This window comes from Erinaceus europaeus, chromosome 6, assembly GCF_950295315.1.
Source record: "Erinaceus europaeus chromosome 6, mEriEur2.1, whole genome shotgun sequence".
NCBI classification, from domain to species: Eukaryota; Metazoa; Chordata; class Mammalia; order Eulipotyphla; family Erinaceidae; genus Erinaceus; species Erinaceus europaeus.
Genome location: NC_080167.1, coordinates 51143780 through 51167585, shown reverse-complemented (window position 1 = coordinate 51167585; position 23806 = coordinate 51143780). Strand labels below are relative to the sequence as shown.

At 43.2% G+C, this 23806-nt stretch overlaps 1 protein-coding gene across 3 annotated transcripts; it reads left to right on the top strand.

Annotated features, from left to right (window-relative positions):
- Positions 1 to 2767: 2767 nt before the first annotated feature.
- On the top strand, positions 2768 to 22964 carry PHYH (phytanoyl-CoA 2-hydroxylase). Of its 3 annotated transcripts, XM_016188837.2 has the most exons (9): positions 2770 to 2911; positions 5885 to 5943; positions 9293 to 9403; positions 10615 to 10783; positions 12198 to 12279; positions 16435 to 16616; positions 16972 to 17121; positions 20860 to 20991; positions 22688 to 22964. In XM_016188837.2, the coding sequence occupies exons 1-9, from the start codon at positions 2840 to 2842 to the stop codon at positions 22745 to 22747; spliced, it is 1017 nt and encodes a 338-aa protein (XP_016044323.1). In that variant the 5' UTR covers positions 2770 to 2839; the 3' UTR covers positions 22748 to 22964. The 3 variants fall into 3 exon arrangements, with proteins under 3 accessions (XP_060048161.1, XP_016044323.1, XP_016044324.1); XM_060192178.1 differs by lacking the exon at positions 20860 to 20991 and having other exon boundaries at positions 2768 to 2911; XM_016188838.2 differs by lacking the exon at positions 9293 to 9403.
- The last annotated feature ends 842 nt before the right edge of the window (positions 22965 to 23806 follow it).

Below are 23806 nucleotides of genomic sequence, written 5' to 3'. Positions count from 1 at the left end.
CCAACAACGACGACATCAACAACAATAATAACTACAACAACAATAAAAGCAAGGGCAACAAAAAGGAAATAAATAAATATTAACAAATCTAAAAAAAAATTTAAGTACAGTGTATTAGATTTATATCATTCTTTTTTATTATTATTCCCTTTTGTTTTATTGTTGTAATTATTATTGTTGTTATTGATGTCATCATTGTTGGTTAGGACAGAGAGAAATGGAGAGAGGAGGGGAAGACAGAGAGGGAGAGAAAGATAGACACCTGCAGACCTGCTTCACCGACTGTGAAGCGACTTCTCTGCAGGTGGGGAGCCGGGGGCTCTAACCGGAATCCTGCCAGTCCTTGTGCGTTGCCACATGCGCTTAACCCGCTGCGCTACCGCCCAACTCCCAGATTATATCATTCTTATCTCTCATTGGTTGGGAAAATCAGTTACTTTTGGGAACAGTTCCTGATCTTTCAATATTTCAGACTGGGATGAACTAAATCCACATTTTTAGTGTCTTTCCTCTTCTCCCAGTGTTGCCCATTGTTCACCAAGAGAGGGCAGTAAGGAGACACCTAGTCACCTGTTCCCCTTCCCAGAGGGATCAGGCCTTTGCATACTGTAATGTGTGCGTTTAACCAGGTGTAGCACCACCACCTGGCTTCTAAATGGACAGTTTTCTAAAGAAGAAATGCACATGGCCCACAGACACATGAAGAAATGCTCCACTTTACTTATCAATAGAGAAGTACAAATTAAAACTACACTGAGATAGCATCTCACAGCTGAAAAAATGGCTTGCATCAACAAACCAGGAAATGACAGGCGTTGGAGAGGTTGTGGAGAAAAGGGAACCCTGCTTCACTGCTGAAGGGGATGAAAACTGTGCAGACCTTTTGGAATACTATATAGAGAGTCCTTAAACAAATAAAAATGGAATTACCTTATGATCCAGAATACTACTCTTAGGCATTTATCCACAGGGCACTGAAACACTAATTTCAAGGGATATATGCACCCCTATGTTCATAGCTGCATTATTTACAGTAGCCAGAGTGAAAGCAGCCTAAATGCCCACCAACAGATAACTAGCTGAAGACATTATGGGATATATATTCCATGGGATACTACTCTACAATCAGTTCCATCCATGGGACAAAATGGATGGAACTGGAGGTGATTATACTTAGTGAAATAAGTAACGAGATGAAAGAAAACTACCAGATGGCTTCACTCATATGTGGAGTCTAGAGAACTGATACACATGAACTTCAAAAGAACAAACAGAAGCAAACAAACTGTAAGACTTGAGAGAACTATGGAGGTTATGTTCGGGTGGTGGTTGGCTTCCCACCTGCAGGGGAGTCGCTTCACAAGCAGTGAAGCAGGTCTGCAGGTGTCTAGCTTTCTCTCCCCCTCTCTGTCTTGCCCTCCTCTCTCCATTTCTCTCTGTCCTATCCAACAACAATGACATCAATAACAACAACAACAGTAACTACAACAACAATAAAAAAAAAACCAAGGGCAACAAAAAGGAAAATAAATAAATATAATTTTTTTAAAGTTAAAAAAAAAACACAGCTCATCTGAGTTTGGACTTGGCTTCCACTGTATTCAGAGGAGTTTTTGTGCTATGCTTTCTCTTTCTCTGCTTCTGTCTTGCTCTTTCTATCTGGAAAAGCTAGCCCAGAGCAGCAAAATCCCAGAGTTTACAGGAGATAAAATAAATAACTCTTCTTGGTTTTGTCTGAAAAAGACCATAGCACTGAAGATTCTTTCAGTGTGGTGGGGCTCAGGCTCAAACCTGGTTGCGCACATGACAAAGCAGCACACTATCCAAATGAACTATTTCATCAACTCAATAAATCTTCATGAAAAACATAAGTGTTTCTCCTGAAAACTCTTAAGATTCAACTAATAAATTCGAAGTCAGAACCCTGCATGAGATGGCCAGATAAGGAATGGGACTTGATACTCACGAGGAGGCCCAAGGCCTTCTAGCCTAAAATAATCTGGGGATCTTGGTGAGGAGGAATCATAGAAAAAGAATAAAAACACCAAGTGTGGTGCTGGGTCATACTTACTGGGTTTGAACCCCAGTACCATATGAAAGCATCATGGTGAAATGGTTTTTCTTTTCTTTTAATCACTAGTGAAGCTCTTTCCCTGCAAGTAGAGGCCAGCAGCTTGAACCCGGGTTCTTGAGTGTGGTAATGTGTGCACTCAGCCTGAAGTGCCACCGCAAGTGATAATGGAGTTTTGCAGCCAGGTGGTGTCTCCAGAGCCCGCCCCACTAGGGAAAGAGACAGGCTGGGAGTATGGATAGACCTGTCAACGCCCATGTTCAGCGGGGAAGCAATTACAGAAGCCAGACCTTCCAGATTCTCTACCCTATAAGGACACTGGGTACATTACTCCCACAGGGTTAAAGAACAGGAAAGCTAACAGGGGATGGGATGGGATACGGAGTTCTGGTGGTGGGAATTGTGTGGAGTTGTACCCCTCTTATCCTATGGGTTTGTCAATATCTTTTGGTTTTTATTTTATAAATAAACTTAATTTAAAAAGAGTGATTTCTATCACTCTCCCTCTCCCTTTCCAGTTAAGCTCTGGAATATGGGGTGTTGGGGATCTCCAGATTTCAGGCATGAAAGCCTGATAACCAGCCACAGTGAAGCTCTCCCCAGTGGAGCTGACGGACCTTCGGTTCTCGGGCGGCAGAGACCGAGTCCTGGAGCAGGTCACTCTGGGGCCTTGGCAGACTCCGGGCGGCCCTGGTCCCTCCCTTCGTCCGGGGGCGGGGCGTGTGGGGCCTTATTGCTGCGCGGGTCCTCCCCGCCCTCCCCACAGCCATGGAGTCCCGCGCCTCTGTCCGCTTGCGCGTCGTGCTGAGCCACCTGGGTCGCCCCTCGGCGGGGCTCCTCGTATCCTTTGCGCAGCCAAGTCTGGGTGGGGAGAGGTCCGGCTGGGGCTGTCCAGTGAGCTGGCCGGTCCGCCGCCACTGTCTCCAGGATGGTCACATCTCTTCCGGGTGCCAGGGGATCTGCCTGCGCTGTGACCCAGGTTTCGGTGACCAATGTGTCGCTGGAGCTCTGGGTCCTCTTTGGTCCTAGGCTTTATGAGGGCGAGAGTAGGTGATTCGGGGACCTGCTCTGAGCGAGGTGGGGTGATGGGTGTGGGGGCTGCACCCCGCACTTGACCTTGTGTCACCTTCCCACCCCCTGCAGCCTCCCAGAGCCTGGGCTAGCTGAATGCCCCGCTGCGGGGAGGCCACCCCCTTCTCCTAGGGAGCTCGGGAAGGGATGAAGTTGTCACTGTCCCTGTATCTTAATGATTGTGTGCCTGCCTCCTGACTGGGTCCCCACACATTAATCCCCGAGAAAAGTGCACACCGCTGACTCCAGAGGGCCACTGCGAGTCCACTGGATCAGCTGCTCAGAATAGGTGTGCGCATGCGGGGGAATACTTTCAGAAACAACAGAAGATTCTGCCAGGGTTGGCAGAACTAGGCGAGCTGGTTGACCTCAGTTCTGCTGAATTTCAGATCCAGAAATCTCTTATAAAGTGATTTTTAAAAGATAAGTTATTTGTTTACTGATAGAGACGGAGAGAAATCAAGAGGGGAGGGGGATAGAGAGGAAGACAGAGACACCTGTGGCACTGCTTCACCACCAGCAAAGCTTCCCCTTTGTACTTAGGAACTGGGGGCTTGAACCCAGGTCCTTGGCACGGTAACATGTACTCAACAGAGTGCACCATCTGCAGGGCCAGCAAAAAGATTCTAACAGTGGTTTCACTTTCACAATGTCTCAATCAACTTTTGAGTTAAAAACCCCACCCCTAGAATGATGACGGGAACTCCGGTGGATATGTTACTTCATTAAAAAATTATTTTTACAACAACGATAAACAACAAGTGCAACAAAAGGGGAAAAAAATAGCCTCCAGGAGCAGTAGATTCATAGTGCAGGCACCGAGCCCTAGCAATAACCCAGGAAGCAAATATATATTTTTAATTTATTTTATTAATGGGAGAGAAAGAACCAGAGCACCATTCTGGCATGTGCAATGCTAAGAACCAGATTCCTGAATTCTTGTGTTCTCACGTTTGAGAAATCAACTGTAAGCTTATGCAAGGCACCTCCTCCCTGTTGCTCTGCCATCTCATTTACAATTCAGCCCACAGACAGACAGTGGGGCTAGAAGGATGAAAACTGATCAAGTGGTGGTTCTTAAAAGTGTGGTCTGCTGACCAGCAGCATCAGCTTGACCTGAGAACTTGTTATAATTGCCCATCTCTATCCTAGGGAAGCGGGAGATTGGAGCCCAGAACTCTATTTTTACTTGGTGCTTCTGCTATCTGCTAATATATATTTTTTGTCTCCAGAGTTATTGCTGGGGCTTGGTGCCTGCATTACAAATCCACTGCTCCTGAAGGCTATTTTTTTCCTTTTGTTGCTCTTGTTGTTTATCGTCGTTGTTGTTATATTGTTGTTGGATAGGACCAAGAGAAATCAAGAGGAGGGGAAGACAGAGAGGGAGGAGAAGAATATAGATACCTGCAGACCTGCTTCACTGATTGTGAGTCACGCTCCCTGCAGGTGGGGAGCCAGGGGATCAAACCCGGATCCTTATGCCAATCCTTGTGCTTTGCGCCACGTTCGCTTAGCCTGCTGCGCTACACCCGACTCCCAGGAAATACTTTCTAAGACCAACACATACAAACATCATGCAGGAATGGTAGCCAAGAGATAGATCTTGGATCGAGAGACTGACGTCAGGACAAATCTAGCACCATAATCTTTGAGAATAGATGACAAAGGTCACTAACCTCTGCCAGGGGTGGAATTGGGAGGGAGAAGTTGAGGGGTGGAGAGGAAGGGGAAAGTACACAGTAGAGGGGGATTCCAGATCCCAGCAAATCTAAATTTCTCCTTGACTGGGATGCCGAATTATACAAAGAGATGATAACAGTGTTACAAGAAATAATCATGAGAAGGAAAAAAAAAAAGAGAGAGAGATAGTATAACAACATTCCATGGTTACTAGTTAGAAAAGAGATTGCTCAGAAAGAATCCCTAGTTAGGATATTTAAAAGTACACTCAGCTGTGGAGACCATTCTTTTCTTTTCTTTTAAAAATATTTTATTTATTTATTAATGAGAAACAGAGAAGGAGAGAGAAAGAGCCAGACATCACTCTGGTGCATGTGCTGCTGGGGATTGAACTCAGGACCTCATGCTTGAGAGACCCACTGCGCCACCTCCCGGACCACTTCTCTTCTTTTCTTTTCTTTCCTCTTCTTTTCACCAGAGCACTGTTCAGCTCTGGTTTAAGGTGGCATAGGGGATTGAACCTGGGATTTTGGAGCCTCAAGCATGAGAGTCTCTTTGCATAACCATTATGCTATCTACCTCTGCCCAGACCATGCTTTTAAGAGTCCTAGCTTATTTTAATGACTTTTTTTTGAAAGTTTTTCTTCTTTTAAATTATTTTTAAATGTTTTATTGTCTTTATGTATTTATGGGATAGAGACACAGAGAAATTGAGAGTGGAGGAGAAGGTAGAGAAGGAGAGAGACAGACTCCTGCAGCCCTGCTTCACCACTTGTGAAGCTTCCACCCTGCAGGTGGGGACTGGCCCTTGAACCTGGGTCCTTGTGCACTGTAATGTGTGCACTCAACCAGGTGCGCCACCACCCGGCCCCCATTTTACTTACTTTTAACAAGTGACTAAACTGTCTCTGTTATGTTGAAGTGAATTCCCTCTAAAATAAATACCTCTTTTGAATCGCACATTTCTCCTTATTTGTATAATTGAACTTAATATAACTGAGCCCCATTCAGTTAAAGATTGCTGCCGCAGTACTATTCGATTGGCCTTAACTGGTACCCTAGGTGGCTCACCCCACTGCTGAGACTGCTTATCCTGCCAATTTCCATACTCAACAATTTCAGTAAGTAGATTAATTTTTAGCTACTATGTATGTAAAGATTCACCTAGAGGCAAATATATCTTGTTTGATTAAAGATCACTGTGATAATTCTTCATTTCTAGAACTTAGGAAAAAAAAGATTGATGTGGGTTGGGAGGTTAGGCAACACCAGAGCTCTGACTTACAGTGGTGTAGGGGACTGATCCTGGAACCTGGAATCTGAGGCATACTAACATTGTGCTCTAACAAGTTGGAACAGTTCCCCTAGTCAGTCAGGATTTGTTTTGAGTAACACAAATGTGGGGAAATGTTAAGACTCGAACTCAATTTTCTTTTTCTTTTCTTTCTTTCTTTCTTTCTTTCTTTTTTTTGGCCCTCCAGGGTTATTGCTGGGTCTTGGTGCCAGTACCATGAATCCACTGCTCCTGAGGCCATTTTTTCCATTTTTTATTGGATAGGACAGAGAGAAATTCAGAGGGGAGGGGAATATAGAAAAGGGGAGAGAAAGAGAGACACCTGCAGACCTGCTTCACCGCTTGTGAAGTGACCCTACTGAAGCCAGGGGCTTAAATCGGGATACTTAAATCGGGATACCTTGCATGCTTTGTACTATGTGTACTTAACCCAGTGTGCCACGACCCAACCCTCGACTCAATTTTCATTTAAAGAGGGGAACTCCTAGAGAGTACTATTCTGATTTTTAAAAATTCAATTATGGTATTGTCTTATTTAAATCAATCTGAAGTTTAATTATGATTTATGTATCAGCTGCTCTTTTAGTTCATCTTAACTTTCTTAAAAGGAGATCTTAGGAGTTGGGCGGTAGCGCAGCGGGATAAGTGCAAGTGGCGCAAAGCGCAAGGACCAGCTAAGGGATCCTGGTTCGAACCCCCAGCTCCCCACCTGCAGGGGAGTTGCTTCACAGGTGGTGGAGAACCCCCAGCTCCCCACCTGCAGGTGGGAGTTGCTTCACAGGTAGTCTATCTTTCTCTCCCCCCTCTGTCTTCCCCTCCTCTCTCTGTCCTATCTAACAATGATGACAATAATAATTACTACAACAACAATAAAAATAACAAGGGCAACAAAAGGGAAAATAAATAAAAATTTTAAAAAGGTTAAAAAAGAATATTTAAAAAAAAGAGAAAGATCTTGGCTTTCATGGAATGTCCTTGTGGAACCACATGATTCTAATCCAGAGGACTGGATTGAGTGATCTGAGTTTGTGTGTATTCCATAAATGTATTTAGACTTTATTTGGTTTCATCTGAGAAACAAACAGCTAAAATATTAAATATGTTTCCCATCTGATAATTTGTACATATTCATTATGGAAAAATTTTAAATGAGACAGGCAGAAGGAATTTTAAAAATATTGCCTGGGGGTGCACTGAGCTGAGCCACACACTACCTTGCACAAGAACCCAGGTTCAAGCCCTGCTCCCTACCTATGATGGGTAAAGGCTGGGAGGCTGGGGAAGCTTCACAAGCAGTGAAGCAGGTCTACAGGTATCTTTTGTCTTTCTCCCTCTGTCTCTCCCCCTCCCCTCTTAATTTCTTTCTGTCCTATCAAGAAAAAAAATAAATAAACAAACAAAAAGATGGCCTCCAAGAGTGGTGGATTTGTATTGCAAGCACTGAATCCCAACAGTAACCTTGGTGGCAAAAACCAAAACCAAAATAAAACCAGGAAAAACTATTGCTTATGATTCTGTTAAAAAAAGAAATCAATGTAAAAGTTTTTAAAATTTTATTAGTGATTTAATAGTGATTTACAAAATTATGAGATAACAGGGGTATAATTCCACAGTGTTCCCACCACCAGAGTTCTGTGTCCCCATTCCCTCCATTGGAAACCACAGAAGTTCTCCCAAGGTCACAGATATGGGCTGGGTATTGTTTCTATAACTATCTAATTTACATATACTTGCCTATTTTTTTCCCTGTGGTCCTGCCTTCTTTCTCTAGGTCACATCCACACCCACTTCTACTTCCAAATGAAATGTTCGTCCTTTTCCCTCTCTTTCTCTGGGTCCTGATGGAAATGGAGTTCAGAGCCCTCTAGTCATCTTCCCCTAACATTTCTCCCCTTCTGGGGGTATGAACTAAAATTCTTTATTGGATGCAGAAGGTGGGAGTTCTGGCTTCTGTAACTGCTTCATTGCTTCTCTGCTGGATGTGGATGTTGGCAGGTTGATCTATACCCCAACATCAAAATTTTTGTGACAGTCTTTTTTTCCCCTTTTACAAATGATACTTGGTTTATATCAATGTAATCACCATGATTTTACTATAGTAAACATTATCCATGCTTTTTTGTGCTTTTCATTTTTAAAAATATTTATTCATTGTTATTTGTTTTATTATTGCAGTTATTCTTATTGTTGTTATTGATGTCGTTATTGTTGGATAGGACAGAGAGAAATGGAGAGAGGAGGGCAAGACAGAGAGGGGGAGAGAAAGCTAGACACCTGCAGACCTGCTTCACTGCTTATGAAGTGACTTCCGTGTAGGTGGGAAGCCGGGGCCTCGAACCTGGATCCTTACACTGGTCCTTGCACTTTGCGCCCATGCGCTTAACCCGCTGCGCTACCACCTGACTCCTGTGCTTTTCATATTTATTTATTTATTTATTTTCCCTTTTGTTGCCCTTGTTTTTTATTGTTGTAGTTATTATTGTTGTTATTATTGATGTCGTTGTTCTTAGATAAGACAGAGAGAAATGGAGAGAGGGGAAGACAGGGGGGAAGAGAAAGTTAGATACCTGCAGACCTGCTTCACCTCCTGTGAAGGGACTCCCCTGCAGGTGGGGAGCCGGGGCTCGAACTGGGATCCTCACACTGGTCCTTGCACTTGGCGCCACATGTGCTTAACCCACTGCGCTACCGCCCAACTCCGTTTTTCACTTTTAATGGTTGTGTCATCCCAATAAGTGAATATAGTTAACTGTTATTTCCTTTTTTGGTGATAATAAGAGTTTAATGCTTATATAATTTTTTATATTAATTCCTTTTTTAAACTTTGAGAGATTAATTTTTTAAAACTAAGAAATAGAAATGTTAGAAATAGAGTATAAACATGCCTTGAATTTTTATACAGATTATTAAAATATGATATTTTTAACATATTTGATTTATTATTTAATGGATAGATATATAAACTGAGAAGGAAGGGAAGGGGAGAAATTAAAACCCAGACTGTGACCAAGTACCTGCAGCACTGCTTCATCACTTATGAAGCTTTCCTCCTGTAGGGGGCTTGAACCTGGGTCCTTACACATTGCAATATGTGCACTCAACCAAGTGCACCAGTACCTGGCCCTGTTAAATTGTAATCTTTAAAACTGAATTTATTGGTGTTTTTTCCCCCTTAGGTATACGCTGGATAATAATGTCCTAAGTCTAGAACAAAGAAAATTTTATGAAGACAATGGATTTCTTGTCATTAAAAATCTAGTGTCTGATGCTGACATCGAACGCTTTCGGTACAGTAAACTGCTGGTTATCTTACAAAAATATGTGCCATTTGTATGGAATGAGAATGCAGTTAGATTAGCTTGTGCATGTTCAGATGCTTTCCAGTGACTTAGTTCTTTGGGTAGAAGTTAGGAGTGTGGGATGGGAAGGAGACTGTCCGAATGTGGTCTTGGCACTACTCCTGTGTGTTCTTGGCAGCTGTAACTTGAGGATAATAATAGTACTTATTGGGGGTTGGGAGGTAGCACAGCGGGTTAAATGCACATGGCACAAAGTGCAAGGACTGGCGCAAGAATCCTGGTTTGAGCCTCCGGCCCCCCACCTGCAGAGGGGTCGCCTTACAAGCAGTAAAGCAGGTCTGCAGGTGTCTTTCTCTCCCCCTCTGTCTTCTCTCTTGATGTCTCTCTGTCCTATCCAACAACAGTGACATCAATAACAACAACAATAATAACAACAACAATGACAAACAACAAGGGCAAAAAAAGGGAAAAAAATAGCCCCCAAAAGCAGTGGATTTGTAGTGCAGGCACCAAGCCCCAGTGATAACCCTGGAAACAAAAAAATAAATAAATAAAATAAAATAATAATGGTACTTATTGTGAAAGACAATTACTGCATGTTTTCACTCTTTTGTGGAATAGTAACAACTAGAACAGATGAACATGCAAAATAAATAAATAAACTGACTCTTAGACTCTGAAAACTGGTGTTTATCAGGAGGAATAGGGATGGAAAGTGGGGCAGAGTTAAGGAGAGGGATCTCTTTAGCATGATAATACTGGAACTTTGGTATCTGATGTGGAGTCACACACACACACACGCACACACACACACACACACACACACACACACACACACACACGTGCAGCTATGCTCCTAACATTTTATAATGTTATAAGCAATTCACATTCTTCGCTATTTGCTATTATTATTCAGATATAAACAAATAATAACTCTTTCCCTACTGGTCAGCTAAGTTAAGGAACATTTGAACTTTATCTCACAGATAAAGACTTGGACTTTTGAACTGGCCTTTTTCTCTTCCCCTCACCAGAACCATTCTACTTGGGTTTCGGGGCCAACTTAGCACAGGGTCCCTCCCACACTATCCCCCACCCCCCAACCCTGCCCCTAACTCAGCCAGTCTTTCCACAAAGCAGGGCTCAGCAGATACTTAGAACCAGTTGTAATACTACCACCTGCTAACTTGATTTTCTAGGATGGAGTTTGAAAGAATCTGCAGAGAAGAGGTGAAACCTCCAGGCATTATGATAATGAGAGATGTGTCCATTGCCAAGTCGGAGTTTGTTCCTGATGAGACAGTGGTTTCAAAGGTGCAAGATTTCCAGGAAGATGAGGAACTCTTCAGATACTGTACCCTTCCAGAGGTTCAAGGCCTTCTTCCTTTTCCATCATTTTCAACAAATCACCTTTTTGCATGTGCCCCTGAAACTGGCCAGTTTGACTACATCTAGTCCCTTTCTCCTATGCCTCACAGCAAGTTCTTAATCAGAATGGGGCATATGGCAATATCTAAGGACATGTTTGATTGTCACAACAGGAAGGACATGCTACTAGCTTCTGATAGATTGAGGCCAGGGGTGTTGCTAGCATGGCTTATGGGTGCTGGAATGCCCAGAATAGCCCCAATATTATAAATGGAGCCAGGAGGTGGCTCAGTGGGCTTCACACAAAGGTGTGTGAAGCCCTGGTGTTGAGCCCTAGCAGCACACAGAATCACTATGGATCCCTCTCTCTATCTCTATCTGAAATCAAAAGAAACTAAAGTCCTCCAGGACCAGTGGAATTATATATATATATAATTGAAGGAAAGGGGGAGTCAGCGAGATGAATGAAGTGAGAGACGCATCAGCTGTTTCAGGTGCAGGAGAGAGGTGTCTCTGTCCTCTGTCTGCAGAGGTTTATTATTTAAACACTTTTTTGCCTGGATATAGTTGACATTTTATGTATAATATCTATATTTAATATAGATATATTTATATATATATATATAATTCCACTGGTCCTGGAGGACTTTAGTTCCTTTTGATTTTATATATATTCCTTTTGATATATATATACATATATATATATATATATATATATATGATGAAAAAAACAAATATGTAAAAATAGATTTTTATGGTACCAGGGTCTTATGCATGTGTGATATCAACACTGAGAAGTCTCTCTGGCCCAGATTTTTTATTCTTTATTTCTTTGTGAGACCAAGATAGAGAATGAGGTAGGAGTACTCGGTCCAGAGGTGATGCAGTGGATAAAGCATTGGACTCTCAAGCATGAGGTCCTGAGTTCAGTCCCCAGCAGCACATGTACCAGAATGATGTCTGGTTCATTCTCTCTCTTCTCCTATCTTTCTCATTAATAAATAAATATAATATTAAAAAGAGGTGAGGTAGGAGAAAGGGAGTGGCAGGGATAGGAGTTGAGGGGAGAGGAGAGATACCACGACGCTGCTCTCTATCTGTGGAATTCTTTTGGTGTTGTCCATGCTACTCCTCAGTGCCAGCACTCAAACCCTTGCTCATACTGGCAAGGTAAGTGCTCTACCAGGTGCACTATCTCTAGCTCTTCTCTCCTACTACCCCCCCCCCCAGGACACTGCTCTATATAGTCTATGGTGGTGCTGGAGATTGAACCTGGAGTCTTTGGTGCCTCAAGCATAACCATTATGCTATCTCCCCTGTCCCTTATTAGTATTTTTTAATGAGTTCCATCTTGGTTCTTGTACAGATACTTGTACTTTGTGCTACAGACTCTTAATTTCCCTTTTTCCTTTAGATTGTAAAGTATGTGGAGTGCTTCACTGGACCCAACATCATGGCCATGCATACAATGCTCATAAACAAACCTCCAGACACAGGTAAAGAGCTCTTATCTGTTAAGCAAACAAGGAGTACCAAAACAAAAATGTTCAAATAATGTGGAGATGGGTTGAAGGTTTTTTTTTTTTTGCCTCCAGGGTTATTGCTGGTGCTCAGTGCTGGCACTATGAACCCACTGCTCCTGGAGGGCATTTTCCCCCCATTTTATTGGATAAGACAGAGAGAAATTGAGAGAGGAGGGGGAGATAGAGTGGGAGAGAGAAAGATAGGCACCTACAGACCTGCTTCACTGCTTGTGAAGTGCCCCCCTGCAGGTAGGGAGCTGGGGCTCGAGCCAGGATCCTTGGGCTTTGTACTATGTGCTTAACCCAGTGTGCCACTGCCCAGCCCCTGAGTAAGTTTTAATTGCAGTCAATACAACTGCTACTTAGAGTGACTCTGAAGTTTTGTCTTAAACTAACTGATGTTTTTTTTTAATGTTTTTATATTTATTTATTTTCCCATTTGTTGCCCTTTTTTTTTTTTGTTGTTGTTATTGCTGTTGTCATTGATATCATCACTGTTGGATAGGACAGTGAGAAATTGAGAGAGGAGGGGAAGACACAGGAGGAGAAAGACACCTGCAGACCTGCTTCACTGCTTGTGAAGCGACTCCCCTGCAGGTGGGGAACCAGGGGCTTCCTGGAACCGGGATCCTTACACCGGTCCTTGAGCTTTGCACCACCTGTGCTTAACCCACTGTGCTATTGCCCGACTCCCACTAACTAATGTTCTGACAACACTGAAGTATAGTGGTGATTTCAGATATTACCACTATGGTAACTGCTGAATTTTCAGGCAACTGGCTTCTCAAAAATGCAATTTACTGATCAGACTCCTCCTAGACTGTCAGCTCTTATCCATCAGCCTAAATTTTGTTAAGTATTCTGCCTTCCTGGTGTGAAGATATGGCTACTACTGACAGTATCAAAGCTATTCTCATATTTCATATACACACATGACATATGATTGCCCTGGGGGGCACTGTTCATTCCTAGACAAGAAGCTTCTATTGCCTGTGACAAGCTCCCACCTGATAGTAGTGATCATGTATAGTGAATTCTGTGCAAACAGGACTTAGTTAACCAGAAATCCGTGGTTTTCCTTGTCATGATTGATGTTTAATAGGCTTTTAAAAGAGGGGTTGGGCAGTGCCGCATATTACCTTGTGCAAGGATCTGGGATCAAGCCTCTGCTCCCCACCTACAGGGAGGATGCTTCACAAGTGGTTAAGGAGGTCTGCAGATGTCTATCTTCCTTCCCTTTCCCTCTCAATTTCTCTCTGTCCTGTAAAGTAAAAATAAAATAGAAAGAAGAAGAAGAAAAAAAAAAGGAAAAATGACTGCCTGGAGCCATGGATTTATAGTGCTGACACTGAGCCCCAGCGATAATCCTGGTAGCAATAAAATAAATAAATAAGGGAGTCCGGCAGTGGTGCAGCAGGTTAAGCGCATGTAGTGCAAAGCGCAAGGACGGGTGGGCGGAAGGATCCTGGTTCAAACCCCCGGCTCCCCACCTGCAGGGGAGTCGCTTCACAGGCGGTGAAGCAGGTCTGCAGGTGTCTCTCTCTCCTCCTCTCTCCATTTCTCTCTGTCCTATCCAACAACGACATCAGTAACAACAACAGTAAGAACTACAACAATAAAACAACAAGGGCAACAAAAGGAAATAATAAATAAATAACTACATACATAAAAAAAGCCACTGCTGTGGAGGTGGTGCAGTGGATAAAGCACTTGACTCTCAAGCTTGAGGTCCTGAATTCAAGCCCCGGCAGCACATGTACCAGAGTGATGTCTGGTTCTTTCTCTCCTCCTATCTTTCTCATTAATCAATAAATAAAACCTTTAAAAAAAAAGCCACTGATTTGGGAATCCTCATTTAGACTTTCTGTAGACTCTAATAAATGGCTAGGCCATGGCAACTGTGCTCACTCTGCTAGAAGCACTTTACATTCCCCTTTTGGATGGAATAGTTTTATGTGAGCAAGTCAGACAAAGGATGATATTTATAGGCTGAAATAAAACTTAAATAAGGCAATTTTTAACTTGATTTTTAAAAATCACACTCCTGTGTAAGGATCCCAGTTTGAGCCCCCAGCTCCCCACCTGCAGGGGAGTTGCCTCACAGGTGATGAAGCAGGTCTGCAGATGCCTCTTTCTCTCCCCCTCTCTGTCTTCCCCTCCTCTCTCCATTTCTCTGTCCTATCCAACAATGACGACATCAAGAGCAACGACAATAATAATTACAACAATAAAACAACAAGGGCAACAAAAGGGAATAAATAAATCACAGTAAAGGTGCTCTTAACATTCCTCATGCTTGCTAAAAATCCAGGTCCTCAGCCCTCACTCCATAGAGACTGATTCAGAAGGCAGAACCTAGGGACCTGCATTTTGCTTACCACCCCCAGAGTCTCATGTGGATGGCTTCTGAGTCGTGTTGAGAATTTCTGCTGAACCAGCCATTTGAGATTCTTGACCCTATTTCTGTTTGTCCTTCCTCCTAGTGTCCAGGACATGTTTATGTGACAAGCCTGTAGTTTAACATCTGCAAGTCTCTATCTCTGGATCTCTTGCCTGGAGAGAGATCAGGTGGCCTGGAGAAGCAAGTTTAGAGAGCAAAGTCAGAAGCTAGAGGAGTGGTGCAGTGGTAGAATACAGAACTTGTATGTGTGAAATTCCTAGTTCAAATCCCAGCACCAAATAACGCTGAATTGATGCTCCAGTTCTGGTGTGTTCTCTCGCACCCTCTCTATCTACCTCTCCCCTCTCAATTTCCCTCTGTCCTATCCAATAAAACGGGGAAAATGGCCACTGGCAATGGTAGATTCATTGTGTAGGCATGCACCAAGTGCAGTGATAACCCTCATGGGAGAAAAAAAATTGAAGATCACAGATTTAACCAATTTAAGAATCAAATTCTTTTTTAAATACTGGGCTCTGCTCAAACCAAAGTGACAGAGGAAGGAATAAAGCACAAAAGAGATGATGATAGTGACATATATGAGACCTACTAAAAAACAGTGTGTATCAGTATTTGGTGACCAGAAATTCAGAAAAAAAAAGTACTGGGTCCAGATGTGGGTCAGTGTTGACTTGATATTCCAACTTGGTGCTTTTCACCAGATGTTGCCAGTAGTCTAATTCTATTTATTTGCTTTTGCAGGGATAGATCATTGTTCTGATTTCTCAAGCAGAGGGGAAGCATTCTGGGACCTCAGTTCTACAGTCAGAGTCTAAAGGCTTGTTTTCATTTGCCTCTGTGCTTTTGCTTTATCTATATCCCACATTGTTTTTCTCTTTCTGACTTAACTGCCCTTACCATGGCCCCTTTCAGTTCCATCCATGTTGTTCCAAATGACAAGATTGCTTCCTTTCTCAGAGCTGAGTAGTATTCCACTGTGTATACAGCTCACAGCCTCTGTATCCATCACCTGTTGTTGGGCATTTGGGTTGTTCCATTATATTGGCTATTGCGAATCAGACAACAACAAGATACTACCTCATACTTGTGAGAATGTCATACAACAAAAAGGCCAGAAACTGATGCTGGTGAATCTGTGGGGAATAAAGGAACACTTGTGCTCTGTTTGGTGAGACTGTAAACTGGTCTGGCCTCATAGAAAATAGCATGAAGGGGGTCAGGTGGTAGCGCAGCAGGTTAAGCGCACGTGGCACAAAGCTCAAGGACCGGCGGAAGGATCCAGGTTCCAGCGCCCAGCTCCCCACCTGCAGGGGAGTCCCTTCACAGGCGGTGAAGCAGGTCTGCAGGTGTCTATCTTTCTCTCCCCCTCTCTGTCTTCCCCTCCTCTCTCCATTTCTCTCTGTCCTGTCCAACAACGAATGACATCAACAACAACAATAACCACAACAAGGCTACAACAACATGGGCAACAAAAGGGGGAAAAAATGGCCTCCAGGAGCAGTGGATTCATGGTTCAGGCACTGAGCCCCAGCAATAACCCTGGAGGCAAAAGAAAAAGAAAATAGCATGAAGGCTTCTCAAAATATTAAACCTAGATCTACCATATGTTCCAGATTCCAGATGTTCAGGTGTGTATCCAAAGTGCATAAAAGCTACATGCACACCCACGCTCAGTGCGATGTTAGTCACAATAGCCGAGCATCTCTTAACTTCAGGTTCTGTTTTAGGCAAGAAGACTTCCCGGCACCCCTTGCACCAGGATCTGCACTACTTTCCCTTCAGGCCCAGTGACAGCATCGTCTGTGCTTGGACAGCCATGGAGCACACTGACCGGAACAATGGCTGTCTGGTTGTGATCCCAGGCACACACAAGGGGCCCCTGAAGCCACATGCTTATCCCCAGTGGGAGGTCAGTCAACCTAGGGACAGGGCCTTGGCCCCATCTCTTTGACTATCTTGATTTCACATTAGTGTAGAGAGCTTTGCCAAGATGATGCATTTCTTTGCCTGCGTGCCTTCCTCCTTTCTTTCCTTTCTCCTTCCTCTCCCCTTCCCTTCCCTTCCCTTTCCTTTCCTTCCTTCTTTTTCAGGATTAGTTATGAGAGAAAGAAAACCAGAGCATCCTCCTGCACATAGAGTGCCAGGGATCGAATTCAGGGTCTCACATATGCAAGTCGTATGCTTTCCTGCTCAGTCACCTCCCCAGCTCCGGCTTTTAATTTCTGGCTTCTTCATATAGTCTTGGCTTCTCTTATGTGATCCAGGGAGGAGTGAACCTCATGTACCATGGGATCCAAGACTATGAGGAAGACAATAAGCGAGTGCATCTGGTGATGGAGAAGGGAGACACAGTTTTCTTCCATCCTTTGCTCATCCATGGGTCTGGTGAGAATAAGACTCAAGGCTTCCGGAAGGTAGGTACACACTTCAGTAGTAGATGGATGAGGAACCTGGAGGTCAAGGTGTACAAGTGAGTGTGTAGAGGTTGCACTTTTTCTTTGGCCAGACCTCTGCTCAGCTCTTATGATTGTTGGTGCCAGGAGCTGAACTCCTCACATACAAGTCCTTTGTGCTACTGTTGTACTATCTCCCTGGCCTACAGTGTTTGACTTTTTTTTTTAATATGTATTTATTCCCTTTTGTAGCCCTTGTTTTATTGTTATAGTTATTGTTGTTGTTGGATAGGACAGAGAGAAATGGAAAGAGATGGGGAAGGCAGAGAGATGGAGAGAAAGACACCTGCAGACCTGCTTCACGGCTTGTGAAGCGACTCTCCTGCAGGTGGGGAGTTGGGGGCTCGAACCGGGATCCTTACACCGGTCCTTAATGCTTCACGCCACCTGTGCTTAACCTGCTGTGCTACTGCCCGACTCCTACAGTGTTTGACCTTTTTTTTTTTTTTAAATTATCATTATTTATTGTATAGAGATAGCCAGAAACTGAGAGGGAAGGGGGAGATAGAGAGAGGGAGAGAGACAGAGAGACACCTGCAGCCCTGCTTCACCACTTTGCGAAGCTTTCCCCCTGCAGGTGGGGACTGGGGGTTTGAAGCTAGGTCCTTGAGCACTATAACCTGTGCACTCAACCAGGTGTGCCACCACCTGGCCCCAGTGTTTGACTTTTAACTGAATTGAACTTTACTCTGGTTTATTTACCCAGAAATATATTTACCTCATGGTTGTACTGTTGTTATCAGTAAGAAGCCAATTGACCTCAGGGTCCCATCTCTGCTGATAATGAACTGTGGGCACTCACAGTGATTATAATACAGTCGCTTACTTTGAAGCTGACAGTTAGTGATTTTGGAGGTCAAGACAGTGGCTGATATACTAAAAAACACAATCTGGAATTTATGCAGCTCACAGTCACCACAGAAGAGGAGAGTTTAGGGGTCAGGTGGTGGCACACCTGCTGGAAATCACAAATTACCATGTATAAGGACCTGGGTTCAAGCCCCTGGTCCCTATCTTTGGGGGTGGGTGGGTAGGGAAGCTTCATAAGCAGTGAAATAGTGCTATAAGTATCTCTTTCTTTCCCTCTCCATCTCCTTTCCTTCTCTCAATTTATTTAGTTTTTTAAAAATTGTATATTATCTTTTTATTTATTGGATAGAGACAGCCAGAAATCTAGAGGGAAGGGGGAGATAGGGAGGGAGAGAGACAGAGAGACACCTGAAACACTGCTTCACCACTTGCAAAGCTTTTCCCCTTCAGGTGGGGGCCAGGGGCTTGAACCCAGGTCCCTGTACACTGTGACATGTACACTCAGCCAGGTGCTCAACCACCCAGCCCCTCTCAATTTCTCTGTCTTATCAAATAAAAAATATTTTAAAAAGAGAGCTTAGAATATCATTGCTATTGGGGAAAGTCTTGTTGATCTGAAACAAAGGTTCTAAACCCACTGTCCAAGAGTTAGATTTAGTCAAAAGCTATGTTTTTTTAACCTTTCATCTCAGAATGATTTAAATTTCATGTTTTTACTGCTTACACTAAAAACTGACAAAAATTAGTGTGCTATAGCTCAGTCAAGCATGCACGTGACTGTGAGGCACTGATACCACATGGGACACTATGGATGGAGAAGAGATACTATGGCATTTCTCCTCTCTCTCTAGCTCTCTCTTAGCCCCTCTCCTTCTCTCTCTCAGCCCCTCTCCATATTTTCTCTCTCATTAAAAAAACAAACAACAACAAAAAAAATGAGGACTTGGAGGTAGCTTACTCTATAAGTCATATATGCTGTCATGTGTGAATCTCTGGGTTCAAGTCCTGGCACTACATTGGAGCATCATGGAGAGCACAGGGTAGCAAGGTGGAATGGTATGGAAGGAAGAATAGTGCTGTGGTTATGGTATGTCTTCTCTGTTTATCTCTCCTCTCTTATCTCACACACACACACATAAAAAATTAAAAATAGGGGCTGGTTGAGTGCATATATTACAGTGCACAAGGACCCAGGTTCGAGCTCCCGGTCCTCACCTGCAGGGGGAAAGCTTTGCGAGTGGTGAAGCAGTGCTGCAGGTGTCTCTCTGTCTCTCTCCCTGTCTATCTCCCCTCCTCCTCTCAATTTCTGGCTGTCTCTATCCAATAAATAAATAAATAAAGATAATTAAAAAAATTTTTTTTAAAGAAATAAAAAAAATTAAAAATGGGCCAAGAAGGCTGAAGGCTATCCAGTGGTATTGTGCATAACACCCTGGGTTCAGTCTCACATGACACATAAATTTTTATATTCAGGGAGTCGGGCAGTAGTGCAGCGGGTTAAGCACACATGGCGTGAAGCTCAAGGAGCGGTGTAAGGATCCTGGTTCAAGACCCCAGCTCCCCACCTGCAGGGGAGTTGCTTCACAAGTGGTGAAGCAGGTTTGCAGGTGTCTATCTTTCTCTCCCCCTCTATCTTCCCCTCCTCTCTCCATTTCTTTTTTTTCTTCTTTTTTTTATTTCTTTATTGGGGAATTAATATTTTACATTCAACAGTAAATACAATAGTTTGTACATGTTTAACATTCCCCAGTTTCCCATATAACAATACAACCCCCACTAGGTCCCCTGTCATCCTTCTTGGACCTGTATTCTCCCCACCTACCCACCCCGACCCCACCCAGAGTCTTTTACTTTGGTGCGATACACCAATTCCATTTCAGGTTCTACTTGTGTTTTTTTTTCTTCTGATCTTGTTTTTCAACTTCTGCCTGTCCTCTCTCCATTTCTTTGTCCTATCTAACAATGACGACATCAATAACAACAACAATAATAACTACAACAACAATAAAAAACAAGGGCAACAAAAGGGAAAATAAATATTAAATGTTTTAATTTTTTATATTTATATCACTTGCTTCACCGATTGTGAAGCTTCCTCCTACAGGTGGGGACCAAGGAATAGAACCTGGGTCCTTGAACATAGTAACATGTCCATTCATTCAGATGCACCACCATTTGACCCTCAAGTTTTTTCTTTAAATAAATATATAAAATAAAGAATGAAAACACTGGGCCAGCGTGGTGGTGTCATGCATTGTGCATGCATAAAGTCCAGGCATTGCAAAAACAAACAAAAATGCTAAAAGCTAAAGACCTCTTACATCTTTAATTATGTTCCCTGCTCCACATACACCTTTTGAAAAGAAATACTTTTAGTTAAGAACCTTTGGGCAGAGGGTAGATAGCATAATGGTTATGCAAACAGACTCTCACGCCTGAGGCTCCAAAGTCCCAGGTTCAATCCCCTGCACCACCATGAGCCAGAGCTGAACAGTGCTCTGATTAAAAAACAAAACAAAACAAAACCTTTTGTTGGGGCTGGGTGGTGGCACAGCTGGTTGAATGCATACATTACAGTGCACACAGACCTGGTTCAAGCCCCCAGTCCCCACCTGCAGGGGGAGTTTCAGTACTACAGGTGTTTCTCTGTCTTTCTCTCCTTCTCTACCCCTTCCCTCTCAATTTCTCTCTGTCTCCATCCAAAGTAAATAAATTAAAAAAGAGAACATTTTGTAATTACTTAATTAGTGTCTGACTAATTTGCATCTTCATGTCTCATCTAGAAGTCAGAGGCTGAGGGGTGTCACTGTCTCTGAAGAGACATTCCTGCTTGGTTGCTGTTGTTAACAGGGTGTATTTTCCTCACATGACTTGGCTTCCTCTGTATAGGCAATTTCCTGTCACTATGCTGGTGCCAATTGCCACTACATCAGTGTGAAAGGCACCAGTCAAGAAATCATCGAGAAGGAAGTTGTTGAGTTAGCAGACAAGCTCTACGGAATTGAAAAGGGTGCAGTACAGGTATGTTTGATAAATAACAAGGCCAAGATCTCGGGATTTCTTTCTTTTTAGCTAGAGAATGGTGGTGGAGGTAGGGGTAGGGGGTGGGTGTCAAAAAGAGGACAGACACCAAGTATTGCTCCACTATCATGGACCATCCCAGTGCTGTCCTTGGTGGTCTCAGGTGGTCCTGGGGCTCGAACCCAGGCCTTTGTGCCTGGTAAGGCACATGCTCTACTGGATGAGCTACTTTCCAGTGTGTTTGTTGTTTTTTTTTTTTTTTCCTTTTCTTCATCTATTTAACCCACTGTGCTATTGCCCAGCACCCTCTTTCTCTGTAGTTTAAAACATTTTTTACTTGTAGGACAGAGAGAAATTGAGAGGGAAGGAGGAGACACAGAGAAAGAGGGGCTGGGTGATAGCACAGTGGGTTAAGCACACATGGCACGAAGCACAAGGACTGGAGCAAGGATCCTGGTTCAAGCCCTCAGCTCCCCACCTGCAGGGGGGTTGCTTCACAAGCATTGAGGCAGGTCTGCAGGTGTCTATCTTTTTCTCCCTCTCTCTGTCTTCTTACCATCAATTTCTCTGTCCTATCCAACAACAACAACAACAGTAACAAGGGCAACAAAAATGGAAAAAATAGCCTCGAGGAGCAGTGAATGTATAGTGCAGGCACTGACCAAGCCCCAGTGAAAACCCTGGAGGGGAAAAAAAAATACAAGAGTTCAGAGTAAGTTCTATAAGTGACACAGCTAGTTCAGAGTCAAATCAAATTCTAAAACTATTCTTTCCATTCCAACTTTTAAAGCCATTCTTTCCACTGTTTGGGGGGAAAAAAAAGAGAAAAACGAAAGAAAGAAGATAATATGATTTGTTTCATTAAGAACAAAGTGAAAGGGGCAGGAGATAACTCACTCTGCACTGTGTACATACAGAAGGACCTATGTATGAGCCGTGGCAGCACATGGGAGCACCATGACAGCACTGGCTGGAGCTCCATGGATGGTGGAATAGTGCTGTGGTGTCTCTCCCCTTTCTCTGTCTTTCTACATTCGACAATAAGAAGCAAATTAAGTTAGCCTGGGAGGTTAAATAAAAAAAAGAGTCGGGCAGTAGCGCAGCGGTTAAGTGCACATGGTGCTACGCACAAAGACTGGTGTAAGGATCCTGGTTCGAGCCCCCGGCTCCCCACCTGCAGTGGGAGTCGCTTCACAGGCGGTGAAGCAGGTCTGCAGGTGTCTATCTTTCTCTCCCCCTCTCTGTCTTCCCCTCCTCTCTCCATTTCTCTCTGTCCTATCCAACAACGAGGACAAGAATAACTACAACAATAAAACAACAAGGGCAATGAAAGGGAATGAATAAATAAATATAAATAAAATAAAAAATATAGATAAACCAATTATTCATGACATACATTTCATGACTCTGATCTAGCCATGTAATACTCAATCCTGGTATGCAACTTGTCCAAAACAAGAATGCCAAATAAACAGGCTGGTAGTTTGGGGACCCATGGTTTGAGTTTAATTAACACTTTCATAGATGTTAGTAAATAAGCTAATTGACATCTCAGATTAAGGTTGATCTGTTAGTTGACTTTTTGTTGTTGTTGTTGTTGTTCCAGTTTAGCCACTTGTAGATACTAGAAATCCACTTGTATTATGGTGAAGAAACATGTTGAAATGTTTCTTTAACTCAGAAACTCTCATCTTAGTTCCAGGATGTGTGGAGTTTTCGAGCACGGCTGGTGAAAGGAGAAAGAATCAACCTTTGAATGAGTCCTTTGCTCTTCTAAGGAAAATCAAAATGAAACAATATGCCCAGGAAAATGGTGTCTTAGTGAGAAGATGTGATCTCTTTTCCCACCTTGAGTGGGTATTTCCTGCCTATGGTTAATTCTGCAAATTTGTTAAGACAATAAGTAGACTGTTAAAATATTAAGAAAAACTAAATTAGTTTGAACCAATAAAGGTGACTGGTGTACAATTCCATTATGTGGAATCAATTTCTTTCCTTCAGTGAGCTTTTCACCCAAGTGCAAATGCATGTTTTGAAACCTGGAATGTGCTGTTCCACACTTTTCACCTAAACACCTCACTACCTACCAGTTTCCTTCCAGGAAAGGTTCTTTTCCAAATCAAGAACAATGTGTAACATGGGACTTTTAATGAAGTGAATCAGAAGGACAGTAGAGTGAAAATAAGGGCACAGACGCAATCTCTGATTTAGGCGTTTTCACTCTAGTCCCCTCCTTAAAAAATAAGATTTCCGGGAGTCAGGCAGTAGCGCAGTGGGTTAAGTGCATATGGCGCAAAGTTAAGCGCACATGGCGCAAAGCGCAAGGACTGGTTTAAGGAACTCGGTTCAAGCCCCCGGCTCCCCACCTGCAGGGGAGTACCTTCACAAGTGGTGAAGCAGGTCTGCAGGTGTCTACCTTTCTCTCCCCCTCTCTTGTCTTCCCCTCCTCTCTCCATTTCTCTCTGTCCTATCCAACAACGAGGACAAGAATAACTACAACAATAAAACAACAAGGGCAACGAAAGGGAATAAATGAATAAATAAATAAATAAATAAATAAATAAATAATTCTCACAGGGGAGACAACATAGTGGCTATGTAAGAGACTAATGCCTGAGGATATGAAGTCCCAGGTTCATCCTGCCCCACCCCCCCACCGTTAAGTCAGAGGTGAGCAGTGCTCTGGTAAAAAAAAAAATCCCATCCCACCCCCAAGTCTTTTCTTGATCCTAAAGAGTGAAAAAGGAATAGCTTCATCAACTATTTCTCATCCAGTAAGGCAGCACTGATGAACAAAGCCTCCTAACCTTTCTCA

Coding starts and splice junctions, on each gene's coding strand:
- PHYH (XM_016188837.2), top strand. CDS start 2,840: ATGGAGTCCCGCGCCTCTGTCCGCTTGCGCGTCGTGCTGAGCCACCTG. Junction 10,784..12,197: donor GATACTGTACCCTTCCAGAG/GTTCAAGGCCTT, acceptor TTTTTCCTTTAG/ATTGTAAAGTATGTGGAGTG. Junction 16,617..16,971: donor ATGCTTATCCCCAGTGGGAG/GTCAGTCAACCT, acceptor TATGTGATCCAG/GGAGGAGTGAACCTCATGTA.